Source organism: Protomyctophum parallelum (assembly GCF_964188405.1).
Source record: "Protomyctophum parallelum genome assembly, chromosome: 7".
Taxonomy (NCBI): domain Eukaryota; kingdom Metazoa; phylum Chordata; class Actinopteri; order Myctophiformes; family Myctophidae; genus Protomyctophum; species Protomyctophum parallelum.
The window spans coordinates 33,728,470-33,753,835 of record NC_139705.1 but is presented as its reverse complement, the minus strand read 5'-3'; the positions used below and the strand labels follow the sequence as shown (position 1 = coordinate 33,753,835).

Here is a 25,366-nt window from a genome sequence, read left to right as displayed (position 1 = left end):
TTTATATTAATTATGTTAAGCCTATAATCAAGCCATCTAGGACCCTGGGGAATCATGAACATTTGATTCTGTGAAAAAACAAATTCAATATTTAATAATAATGATATACTATAAATGAAATTGGGTCTGGATCGATGGAACCAGTACATGGCTGCCACTGGTATGCCCTATAACTGGTGTGCCCCAGGGCTGGGGTCTATACTTGGACCCCTCTGTTTTCCCCTGTACACCACCTCTTCTTTTGGTTTTTTTATAATCTTTATCCCACGATTTTGTAACCCATTTTTCACCCGTGTCAATTATCTAATGTGATCCTGGGCTCTACACACCCTCCGCCAACCTAGTCCCCATATATGGGTGACATGGGGAGAGCAACTGACTTGAACTCATGCTTCCTACACCACCTGTTCAACAAAGATAACAGCTCTACTAGCTCACAACGCGTCGTGCCGTGTTGTGAGCTTGTAGATCAGCTATTTTCTCAGGAATGTCTGGAGTCCGCCTATTATGGCCAGAATGGGGATGCTAGGATTCCATAATGGTTAAACACAGTGAAATACAAATACAGTACTGTAGTGTAAAAGGGATTTTGTTTTCACATGTAAAAGTGTGTTTTTTATCACACATTTATTGGTTACAAGATTATTTGTTTATTAAAGTGCGGGGAGAAAGGAAAATAGCAGAATTCATATCATCTGAGGAACAGTGTTTACAAGGATCCCATTACAAAAGTCAGTTATAGGCTGTTAAGGGCCGTCCACACCGAGCACTACAACTATAACATAACGTTGACTCTATATTGTCTTTGTTATAGTTGTGTGAACTCTGCCATCCAGCAGATTTATAATGATTTTAAAGCGATATCTTTATAGTTATCGTGCTTGGTGTGAATGGCCTTTTACAGGGCTTTATGAAAAAGTGAAAAGCACTTTGAGAAGACTTGACAATGATACAACTCAGGAAAACAAAAGGTTTTTCTCCCGAGTGGACCCAGCAATAAACTGCTCAGTTTATTAAACCGAGCAGTTCAGTAAACAGGCAATAATGATGACAGTGTGTTTTTGCCATTTTCTGTGTTCATACATGCAATTCAAAGCATTGCCACAATAAATTAGACTGTTTTGGAATGCATGTACCGGTACAGTAAATATGTGAATAGATTATTGTATTGACCTTTGGCCCTACAATTCTAACTACTGTTAGTGTAGATCATTCACCCATTCAAATGGCAAATTGGCATCCATTCCAATAATAATTACTGTTATACTGTAGGTCAGGGCCTAAAGGAAAATAACTTAAAGATTAAACATATCCAAACATTACAGCCACTAAGAAAGAGAATAGATTTTATTGACTTTAACAAAATAATTATTAAAACCTTTGAGAACTTGGAAAATCTGATTAATATAAAAAGTACCAAATAGACTTCTTTTCAGAAATGATACATTGTAAACTGGTCAATAAACATATAGACTATACAAAATACATCTTCATTCAAGCATTGCGTACATTTGTCAAAGTTTAAGGAATGACTGACTTAAGAATGAGTCAGAGTTGGTCCTCTTGTGGGATTCTGTTGAACCTGACTTCACTGCTAGTATATATTCAGTTAAGAGAGTTAATGGTTTTGTTAGGTGAATTTCATAAGGTATGGCATAAGCACAGATACATCACCAATCTTTTAACACAATGTAAGTTAGGCCACGTTAAATATATACTTAAAGCAGAGACTGCAAAACGGATTTTTAGCACTACAAAATAACAGTCTTGATATGCTCAATCCTGCAGTCAAAGAAGCCCAACTTTTTAATGTGGTCATGTGTTACAACTTGCAAACAGACTACCAGTCTGTAAACTAAACAGTTCAACTATGGCTTCGTGGAGGTTCAAAATAAAGAGTTATGGTCTAAGTGCTAAAATTGGAATGAAATTCATTTTTTACAACCGTTCCTCATACTCTGCCATGTCGTTATGTTCACTCGCTACACAGAGGTTGCAGATAACAGATAGGCAACATTACTATATATTTCCAGTTTCTTTAGCTCCAACAATGCCTGCAACAGTAAAGAGAATAGTATGGGTGTGGTATGGTACATCTGCAACACTGCATTGCAGAGATATGATATACAGTATGATGGGTAGAATTAAGATCACATAAACCTTTAAATTATATATATTTTTTACATTTATACACAACAGACCAGTGTTTAAGGCACAGGCAGTAAATGTGGGCATTGCAGAGGAGTTGTGATCTCCCTGCTCTTTCGGAGAAATTAAGTGATATTGACAATACATTAAATCATTCGTAGTTGCTCACCGGAAATAGCCGATCTACAAACTTGCGATGCCATCACCTTGGATTGTGACTTCTACTTTCGGCGAACAACACCATTTCACAACTACGTATAAATTAAGCATTAGACCGTGAGAACGCAGGAAATGCAGTGTTCACTTGTAACATAGTAAGAAATATGCAATTTCTTGGCATACCCATTTGGAAACTGTCAAAAAAAAACAAAAAAAAAGATTTGACAGCATCAAACATCCGTCTATACCGTTAGGTGCATTTGCAACAACCGCTATCCAGAGCCGATTGTGTGCTAAGCCTGGTTACTCTTTACTTGACTAAGGCCCTATTAGTGTATTAATATGCAACATTGAAGGGAAATTTCGCCAACCTAAATCCAAGAGTTCTGACATGAAGAGAACATACCTAAACTGCCTGGAAAAAATAACCTGTCTTCTACATTCCGTACGCCATGTGAAATGACACGTTTGTGACATAACACAGGCGTGAGTGTCCTTTCCGCATTTCACAGAGAGATACACAGAAGATGTTTTTTCCTCCACACTATATCCAACTATATGATCTCCTCACGTCAGACCAACAGGATCTTAGGTATAAAACGTCTGCAAAGTTTCCCTTTAACACCATGTTTGTACGTAATGAAAATCTCCCCAGTTCATCAAGGGTGGAACTAAGAGTTCACTACGTATACTCATTTAAATCAATCTTTATACACTCTCAGGTCTCGAACACGAATCAGTCTTTCGTAATTAGGTCCGTCATACATAAAAGCATTACCAAAGAACGTGCTGTAAAAACAGCATTAAACCTTTAAAACGTTTGCTATTGATGATGTATGGAAATAAAAGAAAAGATCTCTGTAAAATCCTCAGTGTTAATTCATCCATTTGTTACTCTTGAGAGTGTGCAAATTTAAAGTTAAATTGACACTCAGGACTTCACACACACACACACACACACACACACACACACACACACACACACACACACACACACACACACACACACACACACACACACACACACACACACACACACACACACACACACACACACACACACACACACACACACACACACACACACACACACACACACACTCTGCGGCAACAACACTGAACAAATTAGAATCCACTCGTGATAGAGATTTGTTGAGTGCTGAATCCGAGCACTTGATGTCACCGGAGGGAGGAAGAAGAAGTCAGCCGTCATCAGAACTCTTCCTCCTCCTCCTCGGAGCTGAGGTAGTTCTGCTTCTTTCTCACGTTCCAGTGTAAACATTGGGCCAGGCTCTCGAACCAGTCGTTGACCGGGTCTCGGAAACAGATGGAGGGAACGGGGTAGCAGGAAGTAGTGATGGTAATACTGTAACGGGGATGGGAGGGGGGAATTGGCACACACATAAAACATTATTGAGTCAGTGGGTTAAAAGAAAACAAAAGAAAGACAAGTCAGAGGTATTTTCAATCACGTAACAAGCCGGGAGGTGTTGACACAAGACGTGGCGACATGACTGTGCATTTGTTTTCCGTCATGGCTCAATGAGGCTCACTGCAGGTGAGGAACCAGGAACCAGGAACAAATTTATTTTTGTAAGGCTTAATGAAGGAAGTAGAAACTAAATAACTTGCACAGGGCGTGTGGGACGCACCTGGATCAAGTCCACAGTTAAGCTGGGTCAAGGAAGGTTATGTAACAAACACCTGTGACTGAGAGTCTAGGCAGAGTCCCTGTGGGGGCGTGGTTAGAGCTGTAAGCCATTAGCATGTCTGTCGCTGTTGTTGTGCTACTCTGTCACCGCTGGCTTACCTGTCTCCGTGGCAGACTTCCTGTCGCTTCCTCCCGTCGAACGATACCCAGGCCGTGTTACGTGCGTCGCGAGACAGCATTATCTGCAAAAGGTGAAACGCAGGGAATGCTTTAGTGGAAGAACCTTTTTGGTGATGCAAACCTGCACGAGAATGTAAACCGGTCACATTGAGATATTCTTTAAAAAAAAAAATATGTTTTTGAAAACAGACACCCATGTGATTTACAGCAAACCACATTGGGAGCTTGCTAGGTATTCCAGGTATTATTAACATGTCATGCTTCATCATTAACATTCTCAATTCTGAGAAAGTAATTTGTACACGCACAGAGTAAAGGGCCGTCACCACCAAGCAATACAAGTGGTGTGGACTCTGCAATCCACTTGAGTTGGAACGCTTTTTAAAACAATATCTTTATAGTTAGGTAGGTAACGATATATCATATATCGATTTTTCCTGACGATATATATCGTTAATCCCGACGATATTAATCAATGTAATAGAAATGCAATATATATATATATATATATATATATATAATTTTTTTAGGGGGGCTAGTGAATTATGGTGAAATGAATGAATTAATATGAAATGTGAGCTTTAATCATATTCCATCATATTAAAGTGCTTTTGGAGAGAAATGCAGTCACTTTCATTAGTAGAGCACTGTAGAGGGGAGCCGTCTGTGCCCAGGTGATGGTTGTTGATGCTCATTAATACATCAAGGAAGGCAATTATGTTTCTGCACTGTCAAAAGTATTTTTCTGTCATTTTTCTGGAAAATATTCTTTGTTAAAAATAGTGAAAGATCGTAATCGTGATACGAATCGTATCGGGAGTTGAGTGAATCGTTACATGCCTAGTTCTAGTGCTTGGTTTGGACTGCCCTTCATAGACCTGTAAGGTTCAACTATCAATCATTTTAGCTGGGTATCCTTGGGACGCTGTCAAGGAGCCCACGGTGGGGAACCATTGACATAGCCATGAGCAGAGCCAAACACAAATATTAATGGGCTCTATGCATACACGCCCATTTTGTTTTTCAGGGCCCCAGGGATACTTCCATCACAGGTGTTACCGATGATACTAATGAAGGCTCTGTTCCATTCTGGTCAAACAGAGTCAGGGTGCTGCTTTTGTGCGTCTTGGCTCACTGGAAACACTCTGCTACACCAGTGGGTCTCAAAGTGTCCTTGAGTGGGTTCCAAATAGTCCCGTACGAGTGTCTAACTCTGAATGTGTACAAATGGAACCAAATGGACCGTAAGGGTTCCGTTTGTACACTCTCAGAGTCAGGGGGTCCTCGAAATAAAATAAAAGTTTGAGAACCAGGGGGTCCTTGAAATTAAAAAGTTTGAGAATCATTGTACGCTAAACGGAGCAGAGTCTTAATTAGTATCATCGGTAACAGTAGTAGGGAAGGGGCCCGGAAGTAGGAAGAGACATTCTGTGTTTACATTAGAGCCTATTTCACATACCTTGAGTTCCACGCCGGCAGGAACCACGATGGGCCTGAAGGACAGCGAGTGAGGACAAATGGGTGTGATCATGATGGCTGGCACGTTGGGGTGGATCATGGAAGCTCCCGCAGCCACCGCGTACGCTGTGCTCCCCGTGGGCGTGGACACGATCACACCTGGGAAAGACAGCATGACAGAGTGACCCCACTTCACAAACAATTACATTTTATTAAAGTGTCAAATCACAATACAAACCTAATACAGAAAGAAAAGCAACAGAAATAAAATATAGTATAACATGCAATATCTCTCTTTTTCTCCCTGCTTGACACACATCGAGGGTTTGGTTGGGAGTAAGTCCCTGCGACATGCTACTAGTGTCATCTAGGAGTACCTCACGCTAAGAGAAACAGGAGATAGGATCCCACCCCTTCCCGTAGGAGTCGCTGGTCCCCCCCCCCCCCCCCCCCCCATCATGGTCAAGTGTGTTCATATATAGATGCTCGGAAATGACTGGATTTGGGTCTGGTGCATTACCCCTGCAGCACCCGAATGCCCAACCCTCTTTGCTATAATGATATCACAGTCTCTAGACATTTCCAAAGACGCAGCAGACTAGTTTTCCAGAAAGGTTCTTCCCGGGAGGTGAAGGCCAGACAGAGAAAGAAGCAAAAGACTGAACTTCTGTTCTCTCAGCAGATCGATCTGTTTGGCCTGTCAGACATCCATCTACCCATCACTGCTTATGTCCTAAATCAAGCACGGAATCGGTGATAAGCGATCAGCCCTCGTGTGCACTTCAAAATGTTGGCCTGACAGACCCAACGACAGAGTGGCTAATGCCTGATTTATACTTAGTAGTAGTTGCGCCAAAGGACATCAGCTACGTGCACACACACACACACACACACACACACACACCCCGTCTTTCTCCTGTTTCATTTTTATATTTTTATCCCACGATTTTGCAACCCCTTTTTTCACCCAGTGTCAATTATCTAATGTAATCCCGGGCTCTACAACTTGGAGGGGCAGTGGACATTTCTCCTGTTTCCTGTCAATCTACAATGTACTATGCAAATAAGGTAGAAAAGTCCAAACAATATTTAAAAGAAAAAGGCTACAAAACTATCCCTTTGACTGGAACAACACTTTATCATACGTTATCATATTTAATGTACAGCAGGGATGCATTAACCACTGGGCAGAATCCTCTTAGGTCAACAAGAAAGATTATGTTTGCGACAGAAAATATTTCCAGACTCCAGCGCTCACTAAGACCCTTATCCATGCCTTCATCACCCCCTGTCTTGACCACTGCAGGGGAGTTCTGTCCGGGCAACCCAGCAAAGCCCTGTACAAGCAACATACATTATCTCTAAACTATACCGTGTACAGGCAACATACATTATCTCTACACTATACTGTGTACAGGCAACATACATCATCTCTACACTATACTGTGTACAGGCAACATACATCATCTCTACACTATACCGTGCAAATGGATCTCCATCCAGGCGGTGGATCCTATTGGTTCACTAATCTGAGCACCCGCCCCCGCCCCCCCTCCCCCCGGTGGAAAACAGCAGAGAACACTGACCTCACCAAATGTTGAGTTATTGGTTAGCGAGATACAAGGAAGAGATACAAGGAAGAAAGAGAGCTTCCTATGCCAGAATTTCCGATTTTTTGAGCCGAATGTAAAGCATATTGGTATTGATGTAAAAAAAAAAACACTCACCATCTCCCTGTACAGTGGTAATGAGGTGTCCATCCAGGAAGAGGTCGACGTTGGAGAGGTAGGATGATGGACCTCTGTCAACCACCACCTCATTCAACACCTGACCAAAAAACACACAACACAAATAACTGTCAACCACCAGCTCATTCAACACCTGACCAAAAAACACAACACAAAAAAAGCCTTCTGACCCCCCCTACGGCGCCCCTACTGGGCAATCAACATCGAGCCTAACTGCACTTTACTATTTTGACTTAATAGTGGTTCTCAAACCAAAAAGACCCCCATAACTCTGAGTGTGTACAAATGGTACACTTTTAATAACCACTGTGGTAGAGTACGTTAATACATTACACTGCAAGTAGCACACTTCCACTGAGAACTTAACACGTTGACAAGTAGCCCTGCCAGAAGCTCATATACAGGTATGCCTAATATCTCCCCCAATTAAGTGGGGATTCCCTCTTGGATGAGCCGTACATGTTTTGGACTCCCATGTGGGAGACCCGGGTTCGAGGCGCGGGTGTTAGTAGTAATTACTTCACGGAAGAGGACATAAAGGTTACGGAACTGCAGCTTTGCGCAATTCCCAAAATCACAAAGTGTCCCATTTCGTTCCTCTCAGATAGCCTCCACAAACAAAGCTTATTATTGTGCCCGAGAGAGAGACAGAGTGACAAGCACAGCTGCGGGGCAGGTCGAACAGGTTGGGTGTTCTTTTCTCCCCCTCTTCTCTCTCCCGTGTCTCTCCATGCAGCATTCCTTTGCTTGACAACAATGCTTGCTCACGCACACTCACACGTTGCAGTAATAATGGCAGCCTGGATGGATAACCACAGGCCAGGCGGTGAGGCCATCGCTATCTTTTGAGACGTGTGCCAAGTCGTTAGGATTGAGTGATGTCGGTGACTTGTTCTGTCCTCAATCTCCCAGTTGTCGCTCCGCTTACCTGCTGCCACCATAATAGCTCTGTTATTGTGTTTTGCCTTGAGGTTTAGCTCTGTGATTTCACTGCGCTCGTGTGCCAGTCTAACGGACAGGGAGGCACACTGTGCAATGTTCCTGACCGTCTGTAGATGTTTGTGGAACAGGGTAGACGACCGGCGTGCCGTGTCGGTCACCGGTGGCACTTCTTGCAATCATTAGTGGAGTTTGAGGCGATTTAGGGGTGAATATTGGTTAAGAAGGGTTGTTGCATAAAGAGTTGTTGCATAAAGGCTTTCGATCAATGACATTATGGCAATAAAATCCATTCAACACATCCAAACGGGTAAGGTTTAATATCTTGCAAACATTCTTGGGACGCCTCAGTTTTTATTTGTTATTTTTTTGAAAAGGGTCCGTCATGTGCTATGCCAACAGTATGAATGCACGTTATGCTGCCACACACACTAATAATAATAATAATAATAATAATAAAACTTTATTTGTATAGCACCTTTCATGACATGAAATGCAGCTCAAAGTGCTTTACAGAACAATGGAGAATAAAAGAAAAGCAAGGCAACGACAAAAAACAAGCAATAATGCAATACCGTGAGGACATGAATAATAAAAAAAAGGAAAAAAAAGATCAATTAAAAGCAATGTTGTAGAAGTGGGTCTTGAGCTGAGCTTTAAAAAAAATGGTATGTATCATTAGCTACTTTAAATATAGGTCATATTTCGTGGCAAATTATTCTAGGGCTATTTATATAGGCTTGATATTAGAACATGGTCAACGTTCACGATAGGTTGCATCTTCAAGTGGAGAATTATGAATTAACAACAGTGTAATGTAAAGTTACTGTATCCGTTCTGCGCTAACTGTGTTCATGTTGTTTAGCTCATTCTCTCATTCGTTTAGCCTGTGAATAAACACATTTGCTCATTGAACAGGAAGGACACGAGAGAAGAGTTGAAGGAAGCAACACAATCACAGAAATCGACAGGTTACCAGTTTCGGCGTAACACACATGCAGTGAACCAACATTAATAGGGTTGCTGTTTCCCTATTAAAGTTGGTTCACTGCATTTGAAGAAGTGGGGTGTTTGTTCCTTTTTCATTGTTGCACACCATACCCTCTCCTACGCACCGGTCGCCTGTAGGTGTGCAAAAGCTTTGCTTTTTATTGATGGCGTAACACACTCAAAACAAGACAGTGTTACCCAATTACCCACACAACCCCATTATTCACTGTAATGGTAGCGTGCGTGTTGAGTTTAAAATGGATAATATTTTCAACGTGAAGAGGTAGAGAAAAAAATAAATAAAAAGTTTGCTGGTCAATGAGAATGAAAACAGAGCAGTAATGGATGACGTACTGTGGCCAGCTCGCTCACCTGGTAATTGACAGCTTTGCGGCTTCCCTCGCTGTCTCCGTTGGTCATGATGAGACCTTTCTCGTCCACCCTGGCTTTCTTCTCCTTGATGTCCTTGTGCACGCGCACTCTCAGCCGACTGCGCAGGATGATGGCGGCGTTTCCTACGCGAGCAAAAACACATCTCACAGTGAGAACCTACACACACGCGCACAACACAATTAAAAAACAACCCTGCACGTAACGCTGCAATGGTCCATTTTATTACTACGTTTCTACACTCGGAGATTTACAAATGGGGGGGAAAAACATAACACTGAATGATAGCGCTGGTCAGATGTCACATACCCTCAATGATTTGGGTGACCTGAGACTGGTAAGTGTCGAAGTTGAAAGGCGTGAGGAACCCCAGGGAACCCAGGTGAAAGGCCATTACTGGTGGAACGCTCTCCTGCAAAACACACGCTCCTTTAAAATTTGTCATCAGAACAAGTTATCGTGAAGAAGGAGCGCCGCCTGGGTAACTTTCGTACCTGGAAGAGTGAAGATGCGTACAACAGGGTTCCATCTCCACCCAGACAGATGATGAAGTCTACCAGATTGGAAATGTCATCGAGATCTGGTGGGGGGGGGGGGGGGGGGGGGGAGAGAGAATGTTTATCATATATTTTCGTCACGACTATGTGATGAAGTATAAATGTAACTCAACTCTTACAATTCCAAGCGCTTGTCAGGGTTGGGGGGGTCCCCAGTTCAAATAGGAATACTTTTGGAGGTCACTGCCTGAAAAGGTTGAGAACCAACTAGTCTACATCGAAATCTCTTTGCCGTAAATGGCCGCTCTACTTGCAGATGAGCCATTTTCGTTGAAGGTTTGTCTCAGAATAGGGCTCATGTGCTTAAGGCTCTTCTAGGTGAAAAATGATGTGGTATGATGAGAGAGAGAGAGAGCCCGTTGGCCAGCATACCTTCTCTGAAAGTGCAACATGTCTTAATGATGGTCCCGAAGTTCTCATCGCCTGCGATGGCCGGGTCCTCCAGAACTGTCTTCTCCACGTAAACAATCAGGTTTTTCACCTACAGAATAAACATTCGGGCAACAGGTCTGGTCAACACACAGGTAAAGTCTACGGTCTACTGTTTAAAATTAACTAAATGTAGAAATATAATGACTATTATGTTTCAAAACGTAGGGTACAATTCGGTCAGACCCACGGTTGTCCAGAACCGCCCCAAAAAGGCCTCTGCCCGGGCTCTGGACAGGGCCCTTGACATTTGGGCATGCCTGACAAAGAACTCCACATGTGGGCATAAAAGGGACACAGACATAATATCTGGGTGGGCCATGCATTTCCAACTTGCATCGTTCAAGTAGGCCAGGGCCCAACGGGCACTGCTCTAGTTTAGAATAATGGGAAACCAGCTGAGGACCACTTCAATAAATTCATTGAGAGAGCCATCGCAAAGTTAAGAACAATAACTTGCTGAAATAACTAGTGTGTGAACATGGAATTCAAACTAAATCATTATTCCCTGAAGAAGACCTACTAGGTCGAAACGTGCAGCCTTTTTCTTATTTTTACTCGTTTACTGCCTTTTGTCTACATGGAATTCAAACAATACACATAATGATCTTCTCTGTTGATGTGTGAGTGATGTCACAGTGCACATGGATGGTGAGTGAAGTCACGGGGCGTGTGAATGTGTGTGTTTAACACTATGTGACTCTGTGCGTTCGGGTGTACCTCTGTCAGGAACGTGCACAGCGATTTGAAAGGCTGCAGCAGGCTGCTGTCGCGGATCTTCTTAATGACAAGGACACTTTTGGGAGGCTTGTTCCACGTCAGTCTCTGACTGGCAGGGTCCTGGATGTGCCTGAGCAAGGAGGAGACATATGGAATAAAGCAAAAATAAATATAGCTCATGCCTGAAAGTTTATTAATGTTTTAGGTATTATCATTCTTTGTTGCTGCTGTTCCACATAACAGCCAACCAGTTTAAGAAATCACAGATTTGAGGCTTTAAAGTTTAAACCTTTGCTTTTGTGTTTATCACAAACATTATGGAAGATGCTTCTAAAAACATGTATTCTATTGCTAGTTTGATCAGTTCAAATACTCTTAATAATCTTAAAATAACTAAACCTAATCTTAAAATAATTAACAAATGTATGGTAATGCGGCGTGTTGTGAGCTTATAGATCTGCAATTTTCTGTGAGCGACGCGCTTCCATAGTAGACATGGTGCCTTCTATGGACTGACTGAAATAAGTCTTGAAGACTGAGAACTTGAATCCATGGAGACATCACATTTAATTCAGAAGGAAGTGTAAATTAAACTTGTGAGGACTAACAGCGGGTTGCCGTTCCTTCTCGGCCAAGAAATCTGTGTTCAGACCGCTTTCTGAACATGGTGTTCAAGTGCGGCAATCCCAGGCAAATCTATTCATTTGCATGCTGGACCAGAATCTACAAATCTTGTTCATTAGCGTCCCATCTTCCTTAATGTGAACCAGAGATCTCGTTAGACCGGTAATTGTGCCGGTTTTGGCCTCTTTTTATGACAAAAGCCGGAAAATATAAATGCCTCCGGACATCCTGGCCGATAAAAAACAAACAAAAACCCCACTGCAATTTATTATTATCACTGCAAATCAGACACATTTCAAATCCTCTCTCTCTCTCTCCATACAGAAATAAGTTCTGTGTGGAACAGTTATGAAAGATTCAATGAAAACTAGGTAAAATGCAATCTGTGCAACGGCAAGTTTAGTTTATTTTGGTCTTTTTGACAAAACCATGTACTACAGTGGTACAGAGGATACCACTGTACGCACACACACACACACACACACACACACACACACACACACACACAAGTTTGACACGCTGAGGAAGGCCAGTTCATAAGAAACTACTCAAGAGAGTGCGGATATTCCTTTCTCTGTACATCACTCACACACACACACACACACACACACGTTTAAATAACAAGTTGCAATTGATATTACAAATGGGAGGGGCATAATTTGTATGCACAGTTAAATGTCGGTGTTAATTTCCTTTCGAGGAATTTTCTGTGTGTAAAGATGGCATGTTAAAGGCAGCTGCAGCAACAACTCTAGATGTCATATTTCCACCAGGAAAGACGACATCTAAGATCTAAGGCCCGGGCCATTGCTGCTCCCAGTTGTTGGAACACAAGTCCTGTGTCCCTGAAGATTGAGTCTGAGATTGAGGATATGTATGAGGCTTAGTTCCTCTAACCCAGTGATTCCCAACCTGTGTGCCGCAGCACTTAGTGTGCCGTTTGAAATGGCCAGGTGTGCCATTTGATTTGAACAAAAGTAGCCTCGGAACCCAGACATGTTTATTTCCAGGAAGAAAAGTAACCCAGACCCTCACCCGATAGCAATAGATACTGGGCTGCCTGCGGTTGTTGTTGCCCATCCCCACTAGAACTGGACCAGGGCTACATCCCCACCAGCCCAACGACCTTCGGCCATAGAAATGCTAATGTATGGCTTTGTTTACATGGGGACATCACCTACTACTCTGTATAAAAAATAATACCGCTTGCCTCTGTGCGTTCCAGCCTGCTTTTTGCTGGAATTCACGCGTTGCAAAAGCGGCAGTGATGGGCTTACAAATCGCCGCAACAACTCGCAGACGAGTGAGACGACATAAGAGAGAGAAGCAGTAGCCAGGTCCTTATACAAGTTTCTCAAACGTAACTTTCAAGTGAACTTCATGGAAACTTTAGGAAGTCTCTCTTTCCTGACTGCCGTGAACAAACATGTGTGATTCACCGTGTCCAGATTGCAAGCAACACGGGCACACACACAACACAGACACTAGCATGCAGTGACGTCAGAAAGTGACTTTGTGTGTGCAATGTGCACCGCATGCACTCAAACTTTATTGATCATGCGTGACGTGATTAAAGCAATTGTATTCACATTGGTAGGTCAGGAAATAAAATATATAAATGTAAAAAATATTTTTGTTAAATAAAACTTGCCATCTTGTGTATATGAGAACAAATATTTTGTTCTGGTTTCAAATACATTGTAGCAGCTGTGCGTGTGTGTGTGTGGAAAAAGTATATATATATATATATATATATATATATATATATATTAATTATACCCCCCCCCCACCGTATATCTAGGTGTGCCCTTTGATGTTTTGGCCATGAAGTGTTTTGGCACAAAAAAGGTTGGGAAACACTGCTCTAACCCACCAAAGCAGGATATCCTACATTACTTCATCCTTTGCGCAGTAGGAGTGACCAGCAAATGTTGCTCTTCTATGTGCTACTGTTTTTGTTATTACTAAATTTTTTTTTTCATTTCGATTACAGGACTTTAACTTTCTACATTGTGGTATTGCTAGTACTACTTTTACTTAAGTAAAACAATCAGACATGTCAACTTGCATAACTACATGGTTGCCCTTTGGCACCAATCGGGAAAACACACAGGCCCTTTCACTTTCTCTCTTTATAGTCTCGCACACACAAGACGTTTTTTCAATTTTCAATACAGGACTTTAACTTGTAAAGAGTATTTCTACATTGTGGTATTGCAAGTGCTAGTACTACTTTTAAAACAGTCAGTGTTGTATATATAGAACTTAAACTACTGTAAAGCTGTTCACAAAAGGTTTACCTAACTTTGCTACTACAGGGAAAACATTAACATTTTTAAGCTTTGATTGTTCTTGCACTCTATATTCTTGTTTGCTGTGCTTGCTGTGGTTTTGAATGGTATGCAATCTATGCTGCTGCATTGTCTGTAAGGAAGCCAAAACAAAAATAGGTTTTACTCGTATGTACCTGTACACGAGATGTAACAATAAAGTACAACCGATCGTGAACCTTGATCAGACATGTCAACTTGCCATAACTCCATGTTTGCCCTCTTGCACCAATCAGGAAAAATCACACGGGGCCCTTTCACTTTCTCTCTTTATAGTCTATTAGTCTTGAGCACACACACGCTCGTTCACAGTTCCCTTTAAGAGAGAACAGTGAAATTGAAAAAGCTGAAATTGAAAAGATGATACACTGAATGACATTTGATGACAACACATGACGACACAGCACTGAAGAAAGTAACCGAAGGTGCAACATCGAGCCACATTGTGAGTGATGTGTGGGATATTAAATATGTAAAAGCTAAAAGATTTCAGTAAAAAAACCTCCATTTAATCCATTTAAAATACAACAGAGCTCTACCGATACATCTGAGAATTTCTGTGCATCTTTGTCTGTCTCTCGATTGGCTTCGCTGATTTGGCTGAAGCACTCAGCAGGCGTTGACACTAAGGGTTGCCCACCTGTCCCTGGCAGGTAAATAAAGCTTTCAGGCAAGTAGAGTTTGCTTTCTGGTTGCCAGACCGGGTAAGTGCTCGTTTGAGTGGGGACGCAACCATCTATAAAGACAACACAAGCTATCTGTCTAAACACTTGATTGTGGCCAGAGCTGAGAGCACTCTGTCTTCTGGTCTGTGGAATATAAAATAAGTGCACTAGTTTACCTATAATGTGCTATTTTCACTGTTGCTACACTAAAAATATAAAACAACAAGCGTGAATCCATAGTCATATTCACTGCTCTGTAGGTATTTGGCATAATATTTTTTTATTCATACCCAATTGTTTATGCCAAATAAATACCTACATTTCTTTAATCACACAGCCCCAGAAAGTAAAGAAATAAGTGTTGATCAGCAATTCATATTTTATAATGGACAATTTACTTTTCGGGCAAGTGGGCATGACCTTTGGGCAAGTAGAACATGACCTGTACTTGCCCGACGGGGCAGGTGCCTCTGAGCTCAGCCATAGATGGAGACCCCCGAACTCTCCCAACTTGGTGCATTGTATGTCAGTTTGGCATAGATGACTGAAATCATAGATAGACGTACTGATAACAGGTATTGGTAATTGCACTACTTTCTCTTCAAATCTTTAAATAAAATGACATCAATGGATCGAAAGTGAACCGACCGCTGATGAGATACAAGAGCGGAACGGGGGACTTGGCCTGGTTCAATAACTTCAATTCATTAGCATTGGTGATGCGGTTAGTATCGGTTGCTTCTTTCAGTACCTGAAGCAGTGTTTTTGTGCACGCCCTGACCCCCAAACACATTAGTACCTCGCCCAGCCAGACAGGACAGTCCCGCAGTCCCAGGATAACAAACAGCAAGCGTTGCTTTCATTGGATCACAACCTGGCTGCCCCGGATGGACGCACGTGACACAGTAAACTCCAGAGTTTTTTAACACTCAGAGTGTACAAAAATGGATAAATTAACACAGAGGATTATACTGTGTGAGAATAAATTAATATGTAGACAATGAATGCACCTCCGTTTCCTCTTTTCCACGGGTAAACCACAACAAATAGAGAAACGGAAACCTCAAGCCTTACTTCCCTACTTTTAATGCAATATACGGACACAACATTTAGGTTACTACACAGTCGTGAGTGACAGTGTAAGAAATTGACTAACCACTTAAACCCCCTATATTCTTAGTAATACGGAACAGAGTTGCAAATGTACTTGGTGCGCTCTCGTTGAAGTGGTTAACTGTAAAGGGCCACAGGACTTGCAGGTGGCAGAAGCATCCCTTTGAAACGGGCCGCTACACCAATGGAGTGAGGCACCCGTTTCAACTAAGCATCACAAACAAACGGCACCATCCCCTGGCCTCTGTAGAGACGCAGACAGAAAGGGAGGAGTGGAGGGAGAAAACAAAAGCTCTCACCATTTCCACACTCTGTTGTCGCTGTTGTTGGTTCCTGGAGCATCTTGGAGCACAAACTGGCTGTATTTCATGGCTGTATGCATGTGATGTTGACACCGCTTTGGAGAATGAAGCGATGACGCTTCCAGTCTATACAGTAATGTCCAGCTATACTGTATGTCTGTACTACACGAGGCCTATCGTTAGCATTGTCTTCCCAACGCCTATTATTCTAAAAACAAGTAAAACATATACTAGTCGGAGGCAGCAATGTCATCTGGTCAGTTGTGACTTTTTCCCTGTCACCTACTGTTTGCAGAGCTCAATTGTGGCGGAAGCTCCCCTGAGGCGCTGCGGTGAGTGACGTGTGACGTCTGTCCCTCGGCTCACGCGGCTCAGCCACACTCGGCAACAACAGCAACTCTTCTTCTCAGAAGGGCCTCGACACTGAATCACCACGCTGCATTCTGCTGCTCCATTTAAAGCTTACTCATTATTAGGACAGACCTGGGGGGGTGATGTCACCTTCAGCCCTGCCCACCTGAGGGAGACGACGCCCATATCTCAGGGCGAAAGGTTTTCTCATTGGGTGGGTGTGTCCAGGAACTGTTGCTCGTCTACCTTGCTGTTTAACTTGACAAGGAAACTCTGCCAAGAAGAGGTGTGAGATATTTTTAAGCCATCCACAACTTGGCAAGAGAAGAATTACTGTACATTTCTTTGGCTTTCATGCGGTTTGTTTGTTGACAGAGTTGTTTAGCCGGAGTGACTGAACGTAGTGAACTTGGGTGATATTTTCATGGCTCAAAGCCAGAAACAAAGACAATGCCTGTGGGCAAAGAAAAGTGCAGGGTGACTGACACATGTCAGAGGGGGAATGACCTATCATTCGGAATATTTTACTTCGCTCTGTCAAGATGAAAATATACAACAGCAACAACACAATCTATTTCAAAACTATAAGTTATAATCTGAAGAGAGCCCATCCAAAATTGAGATTGGAAGATGTCACAAAAACAAATTCCAGGATATGAATCTGTCAAGGCCAGGGGTGTCGAACTCAACTTGGGGCGAGGGCCGCATTGGTCAAAAGGTCACTTGATGGGGGCCACAACCAGTTGCGGACGCACGCTCGATGTCTCAGTCAGTCACTGCTAATATATATATATATATATATATATATATATATATATATATATATATTCTACTGTAATTAATAAACAATGCAATAAGGATCCCCAACAAAACATTTGAAAGTAAAACATTTCAATTTGAAGTAAAAACATTACTTGTCTACCTGTTTACATCTGCTAATATGCAAAATATCTGCAGTTTCTGTTCAGTAATGTGTGGCTTTTGTTCGTATGTTTCAGGTGTTGATCACCTGAGAGCTATTACCATGTCAGCACAATATCTGCAGTTTCTGTTCAGTAATGACTCTAGCATCTCTGTACATCACAAAAGTTCAATTAGTGGTTGCTTTTGTAGTCCTATTAAAACCATTAAGTAAACTTTTCATTAATATACGTCCTTTTAGACCTGAGGTGGATTATACAAATGTCTTCTAAATCCTGACAGTTTTCTGAAAAACCTCATGTTTCTGTCAGTAGTGCTCAAACATTCAAGGACCCCCAAAAATATATGTAATTGGTCGCCGAGACCCATCTGAAAATATGTTGTTCCAGGGACGCCCCGGAAGCAAAGATTTGAGTTAAAATCGTTCGCTCTGAAAGAATACTATGAGCTTGTAGATCTGCTTTTTTTTATTTTGTATAACACAATGCTTAAAACACCAAAAGGGGTTCCTGCACAAAATGGGTTATAAGAAATCCAACTATTAGCATTGCCATCTAGAGTCAAGTGTTTACATGCAACATGTTGACTAATACTACCAATTGCATGATTAATACTTTTCTCCGTTTAACATTTCAGAAGTTGCTAGCGATATCGACCCATACATTTAATCAAAGTATGCCCTATATTATAGCAGACTATGGCTACTATGACCATAAAGTACACGGTTTACAATAGTTGCAACTACACACTCTCACAAAACAAGTCTGCAAAGCACAACCACACCCGTTCACAGAGATGAAACCAAGCAACTGAAACCAAACAGTGGGGCTGGTTTGATGGATTATAAACAATGACAGACATTACCATTTCACTCCAAACATTTGCCCATCACGGATATAAAGTGATAACAGATTAACACATTTAGGCCTGACTAAAGGGCGAAAACGTTCGCTCTGAAAGAATATATACGATTTTTCAAAAGCTAAAGTATAACATAATGCTTAGTTAAAACACCAAAAGGGGTTCCCGTCCAGAATGGGTTAATACATGACCGACACCAGATGTGTATTGCCCCACGGTGCCACCAAAAAAGGCTTTAGGCGTAATATTTAGCTTTTACTTTTTGGCTGGTTAAAGTTCAGTACCAAGCTCTGACTAGTTAACAGGCATAGTGTGCGACTCCAAACAAAAATGCTTCTATTTGTTTAAGAAAATCAGACCCCGTCTGAAGTGAGCGGTACTGTACTGTACTGTACTGTACTGTACAAACCCTCCTACCTGGCCTGTGTGTGTCTGTGTGTTAGGCTGTTCAACAGTGACACTTGTTGGTGAACAAACGCTATTTTCGTGCTCGGACACAGCCAGAGACAGACCCAGGGACAGACATAGGGACACAGCCACACACATAGCCGTCTATAGGAGTGGTTGCACCACTCAAAAATACCCTGTATAACATATATAACGACACAATGTGACATAGCTCTGTTTACACAATGCTGTACCCCCTCCAACTGTATCTACCGGTACTTTCCCCATTTTCAACTCTTTTTTATTATATTTTGCTTTGGCAATGTTTTTTTCATGCCAATAAAGCTCCTTTGAATTGAATTGTGTGATATAAAATGTCAGCTTATCATACAATCACATTCATTGTTTAGTTCAGTCCTTGACCTTTTCATGTCAAGGACTTCCAAATTAATATGTATTTTGCTTAAAAGCAGATGTACTGTACATACACACTCACACCACGTCACCACTTTGTGACACGATGTGAGCTTGTACATCTGCTACTTTTTTTAAATAGCCAAAGTATAAAATATGAAAGTAATTAACCCATTTTGGGCAGGAACCCCTTTTGGTGTATTAAGCATTATGTTATACTTTAAGCTATAGCAGATCTACAAGCTCATAGCGAGCTTGTAGGTCTACGAGCTTGTAGGTCTGCTATTTTTGAAAAATCGTGAAAATGTAGTGCAAATCTTTGAATATATATATTCTTTCAGAGCCAACGTTTTTAACTAAAATCTTTGCTTCTGCGGGGTCCCTGGCACAACATATTTTCAGATGGGGGTCAGTGGCCAATTACATATATTTCTGGGGGTCCTTGACATGAAATAGTTTTCAGAAAGACTGACATAGAAACATAGGTTTTTCAGAAAACTGTCAAGATTTAGACTTTTGTAGAATCTGTCTAAATGGGTTAACTAATGTAGCTGGGGACTCCCTGGAACCCACTCAAGGACTTCAAGCACCTCTTTAAGTAAAATCAATGACGCTCTTTCATCTTATGTTCAAAGGGTTTCTAGAGAAACTAAGCTTTTTTTCAATTGCTCAGAGTCATCACTTCAGCTTCGTGGGAGGGTACAGTCCATTATTAAACATATGGGGGATTTTGTGTCCACGATTATTAGTGATTATTTCTAGGCTTGACTCAGTACTTTCAATATAGTAAATAAGTAATGTTCAAATAATAATAAAAGAAATTACCGTATATATATATATATATATCGCAAGTTCGAACCCGAACCAGAGTTAATGTCGAACACACACACACACACACACACACACACACACACACACACACACACACACACACAATACAGCAGGGTTGACAAGAAACTGATGGCTCAATTTTGCTGTGCATGCCACGCAACAGTCTGTTGAGACACATTTTGGTCGGACTTACAAAATAATGTAAAGGCGCTTAATTAATGCTGTTGAAAGCATAGGTTCTGGTCAGTTCATGCTGTTGAAAGCATAGGTTCTGGTCAGTTCATGCTGTTGAAAGCATAAGTTCTGGTCAGTTCATGCTGTTGAAAGCATAAGTCCTGGTAAGTTCATGCTGTTGTTGAAAGCATAAACTTGCAAGTGAAGTATAAATGAAGTTGGTTTTCTAGTTGTAATCAGGTCCTGTGGGAAGGGGGGGGGGGGGGGGGGGGGGTTAATAATAATTATTATTATTTTCCAAAAGAGTGAAATAAACCTTCCAAGGAAGGGACTGTACACTCCAGGGAATAGAGAGAGACAACTTACTGCATCAACGTATTTATTAGAACTAATAATTAACTAGTGCTAATGAATAAGTTAGTTGATGCGGTAAGTTGTCCGTATGTGTATATATATATCTTTTTTTATTCCACTGATATGAGGGATATTTTTTTAGACTTAATGGGGCATTTTCTGCCCATTGTCTATCCGTGACCCTGACTGACAGGCCTTTCCCACCTACTGTAGGCTATTCACACTTTTCATACAGCCCATAATGCATTGCGATTGTGTGTGCGGCAGTTCCGGTTGCACACGGGGAGGGGTCGCGGGAGGTGATGAGGAGGGAAGCCTCGCCCCCACGGGGAAGAGGCTTCCCTAGCATTTTATTGAAGAAGACTTGAATCGGGTGTGATACAGCGTATGAAAGCAAACTTCCCAAGGATTATGGAGATGTTTTTATTTTTTTGAAAGGTTGAGAAATGAAAGAATTATGGCCGTTTCTAATCTCAACATTTTATTAAGAAAGCAAAAGTGAAGAGTGCTGTTGGCATGTCTCATAGAAACAAGTAAATAGGTATATAAAAATAATCCCAAAAGAAGCGCATATAACAGGGGTCTGTAACCTATTTTAAATAAAGTGCCATGTTTTTATTTTCTAGATAGTGAGTCTGCCATATCCAGATTAATTTTAATGACACCACAATAAAATAAAAAACATATTTTGATTGTCCACAAATATAGTGGTTATAAGTTCTTCCTTCTTTTTAAATATTTTCTTGCACATTGGTATAATGATCATTATATATCCCCCTGCAGTCAGAGTTCATAGTTTTAATGAATGAATGTGATGCATTGTGAGCTGGTATAGATCTGCTATTTTCAAAAGTAATCTTGGAAAAAAATAATTACATTTTTGGATTAGCCGTCCTTAGTTGGGCAAATGCATGCATCTGGGGATCCTTGACATGGGAATGTGCTGTGTGAGGATCACTGGTTTAAACAACATTAGGAGAAAAGCCCAAATAACCACTTTAGAAACAAAAAAAGCAACTAGTACAACTACCAATATTTACAAGCAACTTTACAGAAAAAGAAGCCGCTTATAATAAACAGACATGGCAACACTACAGCAGCCTCTCAGAGCCGCTCAAGTGTAAAATCAAACAGTGCTTTTTGCATTTAAGAGGTGGTCAGACCTGACCTGACCTGACCTGGTCTTATCGTTATGTGCTGAGTGTCTGGCCACCCTAGGTTTCATGTGAAATGTACCTAAATCAATCAATCAATGAATGTCAGTGTTGTTTACTATTCGTTATTGTGAATGTGGGTGGGACAGTGGGAGGCGACAGTCTGGCCATGCAAGCGTGTAAAGTGTAAACAGTGTGACGCTACATCCGTGATAGCATCCCACCGGATGGGCCGCACACACGACTCTGTCCCCAGTGCGTTGGCGGGGAAAAGTGTGAATAGTGTTTTGATCCAAAGATAGCCAAGCTCTGCTACTTTTAACTTTCCTAGGAGGCTTTAGATAGCACGATGCTAATCCTATGCTCCTGGAGTGGAAGGTTCAAGTATCCAGTAATCATGTGACAGTAGAAGTCAAGAGGCCAGCAGTCTGTCCAAGCCTAGCAAAGGAGAGTTTCAGTGAAATAACAGACTATCATAGCTTGATGTTTATATGTGCAAAGGCTAAGTAATTCCTGCCTACTAGTCCATGGGTTTTCAACAGGTGGTCCGTGGACCACTGGTGGTCCGTGAAGGTATTGCATGTGGTCCCTGACCATGCATTTAGTAATGTAGGAAAGGGAAGATTTGTATTTTAATTTATTGTATTGACCACAAGTTGAGAAACAATACAGTAAATGACGTGGTGATATACGATGACGCTCGATCGATGTTGTCAGTTACTGGGAAGTCGGACGTCAAGAACTTCCACAGAAAAGGGAGATAGAATCTCAAGGGAAACTGTACCGGTTTGCTTGGTTGAGTCACCATTATAAGGAAATGTGCACATAATTAATTGCATGCGTCTGCTCGCTCATACATACAGTAAGTTACAATGAACAGCAACATGATTTTAATATGGAAGGTTAATTTTCCCCCCACACCACGCCCATATCCCCCCTCCCAACACAACAGTGGTCCCCAGGTTGATTCTCAGTCAGGGTGGTGGTCCCTGGTTCATAATCAGTTGAAAACCCCTGTACTAGTCCAATGGCTTAAAAGGACCACTTCACCACTTTTCAATCCATCTTCATATAATTGGTCCTCACTAATGATCATGATAAAAATAGCACTATTTTTTTCCGACTCGTCTGTGTCTCATAGGAGGGCTGTGGACAATTCAGGAACCCGTCCACCAGTGACCTCATTGATGAGGAATCCAAGCTAATAGAAACTGCAGGCTTTCTATTCCTGAAAAGTTGCAATCTGAAAATGGAAGCCATCGTTTTCACAATAATAAAAATCTAAATATTCTTTTTTTTTTAAACGATGTCACTGGCGATTGGATTTGGGAAAGCACAGTGGAAAACTCAGAAACACGAATAGCAAAAAAAAAACCCAACTAAATAGGTTTTAACTTTTAAATAGTCCATCTGACTTACATGACAGCGTGTGGATTCTGAAGCATGCATGCCTTTGGGCCAAACGTGGTCACAGGGCTTGGTCCATGAAGTGACTGGTTTCTCCTAAAAGAAAAAGGCAACAACAACAGGGAGTTAAGTTGATTCCACAGAAATAATACATTTTACAGCAATTTCTAGAGGAAAAATAATAGCCTTAGATAATGCAACATTTTCCTCAGAAAGTGAGAAAGCTTGTGGCGGGATCTGGCGAGCGGTGATTCTAGCCGTCATGTAAAATTTACATCAGCTTAATTTTGTCTAATTCATGTTAGCCACTGATATAATTTATGGAGAAAGGGGGAAAAGATCATTTTCTAGTATTACTAGAGGCTACTACTAGCCCATGTTCTGTCCAGTTGAACTACAGCAGCCTAAATCGTACAGTTAAATTAAATAACTTTCACAATGTATGGTGAATTTCACGACACATTGTGAAAGGCCTTGGGGCCTATCTCAACCTGATAAAACCATACATTACCTATGATACTCCCTGGTGCGCAAACATCATATCAGCGAATGTTGTAAAAAATATATGTACAATTTAATCCCCATTAACAATGATGCAATGGATTTCTCCATCTATCTACTGTAGTTGTGAGTCTAGCAGGAAGAAGTATGATTAAAAGATTGCAAATGTAGTATGGGTGTTCACCGCCAATAGCATTGGAATGAATCAAAAAGAGGTCTGAAGAAGTCACAATGCTACAAGAAGACCGTCTCCTCTTTGCTGTCAAGTGGGCCTGGGGCACCAACCATCACGTGATCTGGGTTTACAAATCCTATTAGCGGTCTCTGGTTGGGAGAGTCAACCATCTGCTTCTTTCTGGTTGTCATTACAATAACGTATCCAGTAGTTTGTTAAAGGCCCACCAACGAGCATGAAACATCGTGTGACAAATTAGCAATGGTATTTGGGACTTGTCATTTTTAGTCACAGTTAATGTTTGTATTCTGCAGTAAAATATTAACATTCTGTAGAACCAAGAATGTATGCAACTGTTAAAACACTTTCATCGCCCTCTAGTGTTCATGTGATGTTACCGCAGGCAGCCAGGCAATATGTGTGAATTTGCGCCAACTACTTCCGTCGCACACAGCCCAACACGGGCAAAAGGTTGTACGAGCAGCAGCCGACATGTCTTAGCTTTCACCACAAACGGCAATATGTCGGGATCAAAAATCACTATTTACATCTGAACGTCGACTCGGATTGGACAAAAAATAATTTTGAGTATTTTTCTGAGAAAGGAAGCAGCAAAGAAACTCCAATGAGTGCATTCTTATGGGGTGCGTGCGCATTGATCCTCATGATGGGAAGATCAGGTCTAGCAGCATGGACAGCACGAAAGGTTAGTTTTGAGCTTCGGCTGCATGGAATGGATATAAACCTTATAACCCACCGTATGGCGACCTGCGAGGTAAAGTCTTAACCCATCATCTGGCGGGTTATGGTGCTGCGTGGCGTCGTGAGTGTTAAGATAAATACAATTCTTTGGTTTATACTGTATATAACCACATTAACCCTGGCTTCCCTATTTTGGGCTTGTCATTATAAAATAAATTATTGTAAAAGAAAGGGTTTTTTAATTCAAAGATGTCCCTGTCACTGGCCTGGGCCATGGCTCAGTGGTCCAGGCACCTTGGCTGGTAATCTAGTCTGGCAGTGTGCCGCGGGTTCGACTCCCGATCCAGACGGCCTTTACTGCATGTCTTCCTCCCCATCTCTCTCCCCATTTCCTGTCGGCCTACTGTCTGTCTACGGCCTAAAAAAATAAAGGTGAAAGCCACAACATTTTTGAATGAGTGAAATGAGCAGATCCACTTTCACACGTGAAAATAGCACATTATAGTGTTTAGACACTAGACCAGACATATCTCATGTTGTGTTTATAGATGGTTGTCTCCCCTCTCAAATGAGCACTTGCCCCCTCGGGCAACCTGAAAGCAAACTCCACCTGCCCGAAAGTTTTATTTAGCTGCCAGGGGCAGATGGGCAACCCTTAGTGTTTTATTTAGCTGCCAGGAGCAGATGGGCAACCCTTAGTGTTTTATTTAGCTGCCAGGAGCAGGTGGGCA

General features: G+C 41.6%; 1 protein-coding gene across 3 annotated transcripts in view; it reads right to left on the bottom strand.

Annotated features, from left to right (window-relative positions):
• Positions 1–1,329: 1,329 nt before the first annotated feature.
• Positions 1,330–25,366, bottom strand: part of LOC310862348 (NAD kinase-like) — a 33,366-nt gene continuing 9,329 nt past the window's right edge. For 2 of the 3 annotated variants that reach the window (XM_083770209.1, XM_083770208.1), the window contains 11 exons: positions 23,270–23,353; positions 11,370–11,499; positions 10,593–10,701; positions 10,158–10,243; positions 9,973–10,075; positions 9,646–9,788; positions 7,324–7,423; positions 5,598–5,755; positions 4,118–4,200; positions 3,351–3,673; positions 1,330–3,244 (listed from right to left, as the gene is read on the bottom strand). In XM_083770209.1, coding sequence (XP_083626335.1) covers positions 3,520–3,673; positions 4,118–4,200; positions 5,598–5,755; positions 7,324–7,423; positions 9,646–9,788; positions 9,973–10,075; positions 10,158–10,243; positions 10,593–10,701; positions 11,370–11,499; positions 23,270–23,353 — 1,150 coding nt within the window. In that variant the 3' untranslated portion in view covers positions 1,330–3,244; positions 3,351–3,519. Of the gene's footprint in view, positions 3,245–3,350; positions 3,674–4,117; positions 4,201–5,597; positions 5,756–7,323; positions 7,424–9,645; positions 9,789–9,972; positions 10,076–10,157; positions 10,244–10,592; positions 10,702–11,369; positions 11,500–16,400; positions 16,850–23,269; positions 23,354–25,366 lie in introns of those variants that run through there. The other variant, XM_083770210.1, reaches the window with a different exon arrangement.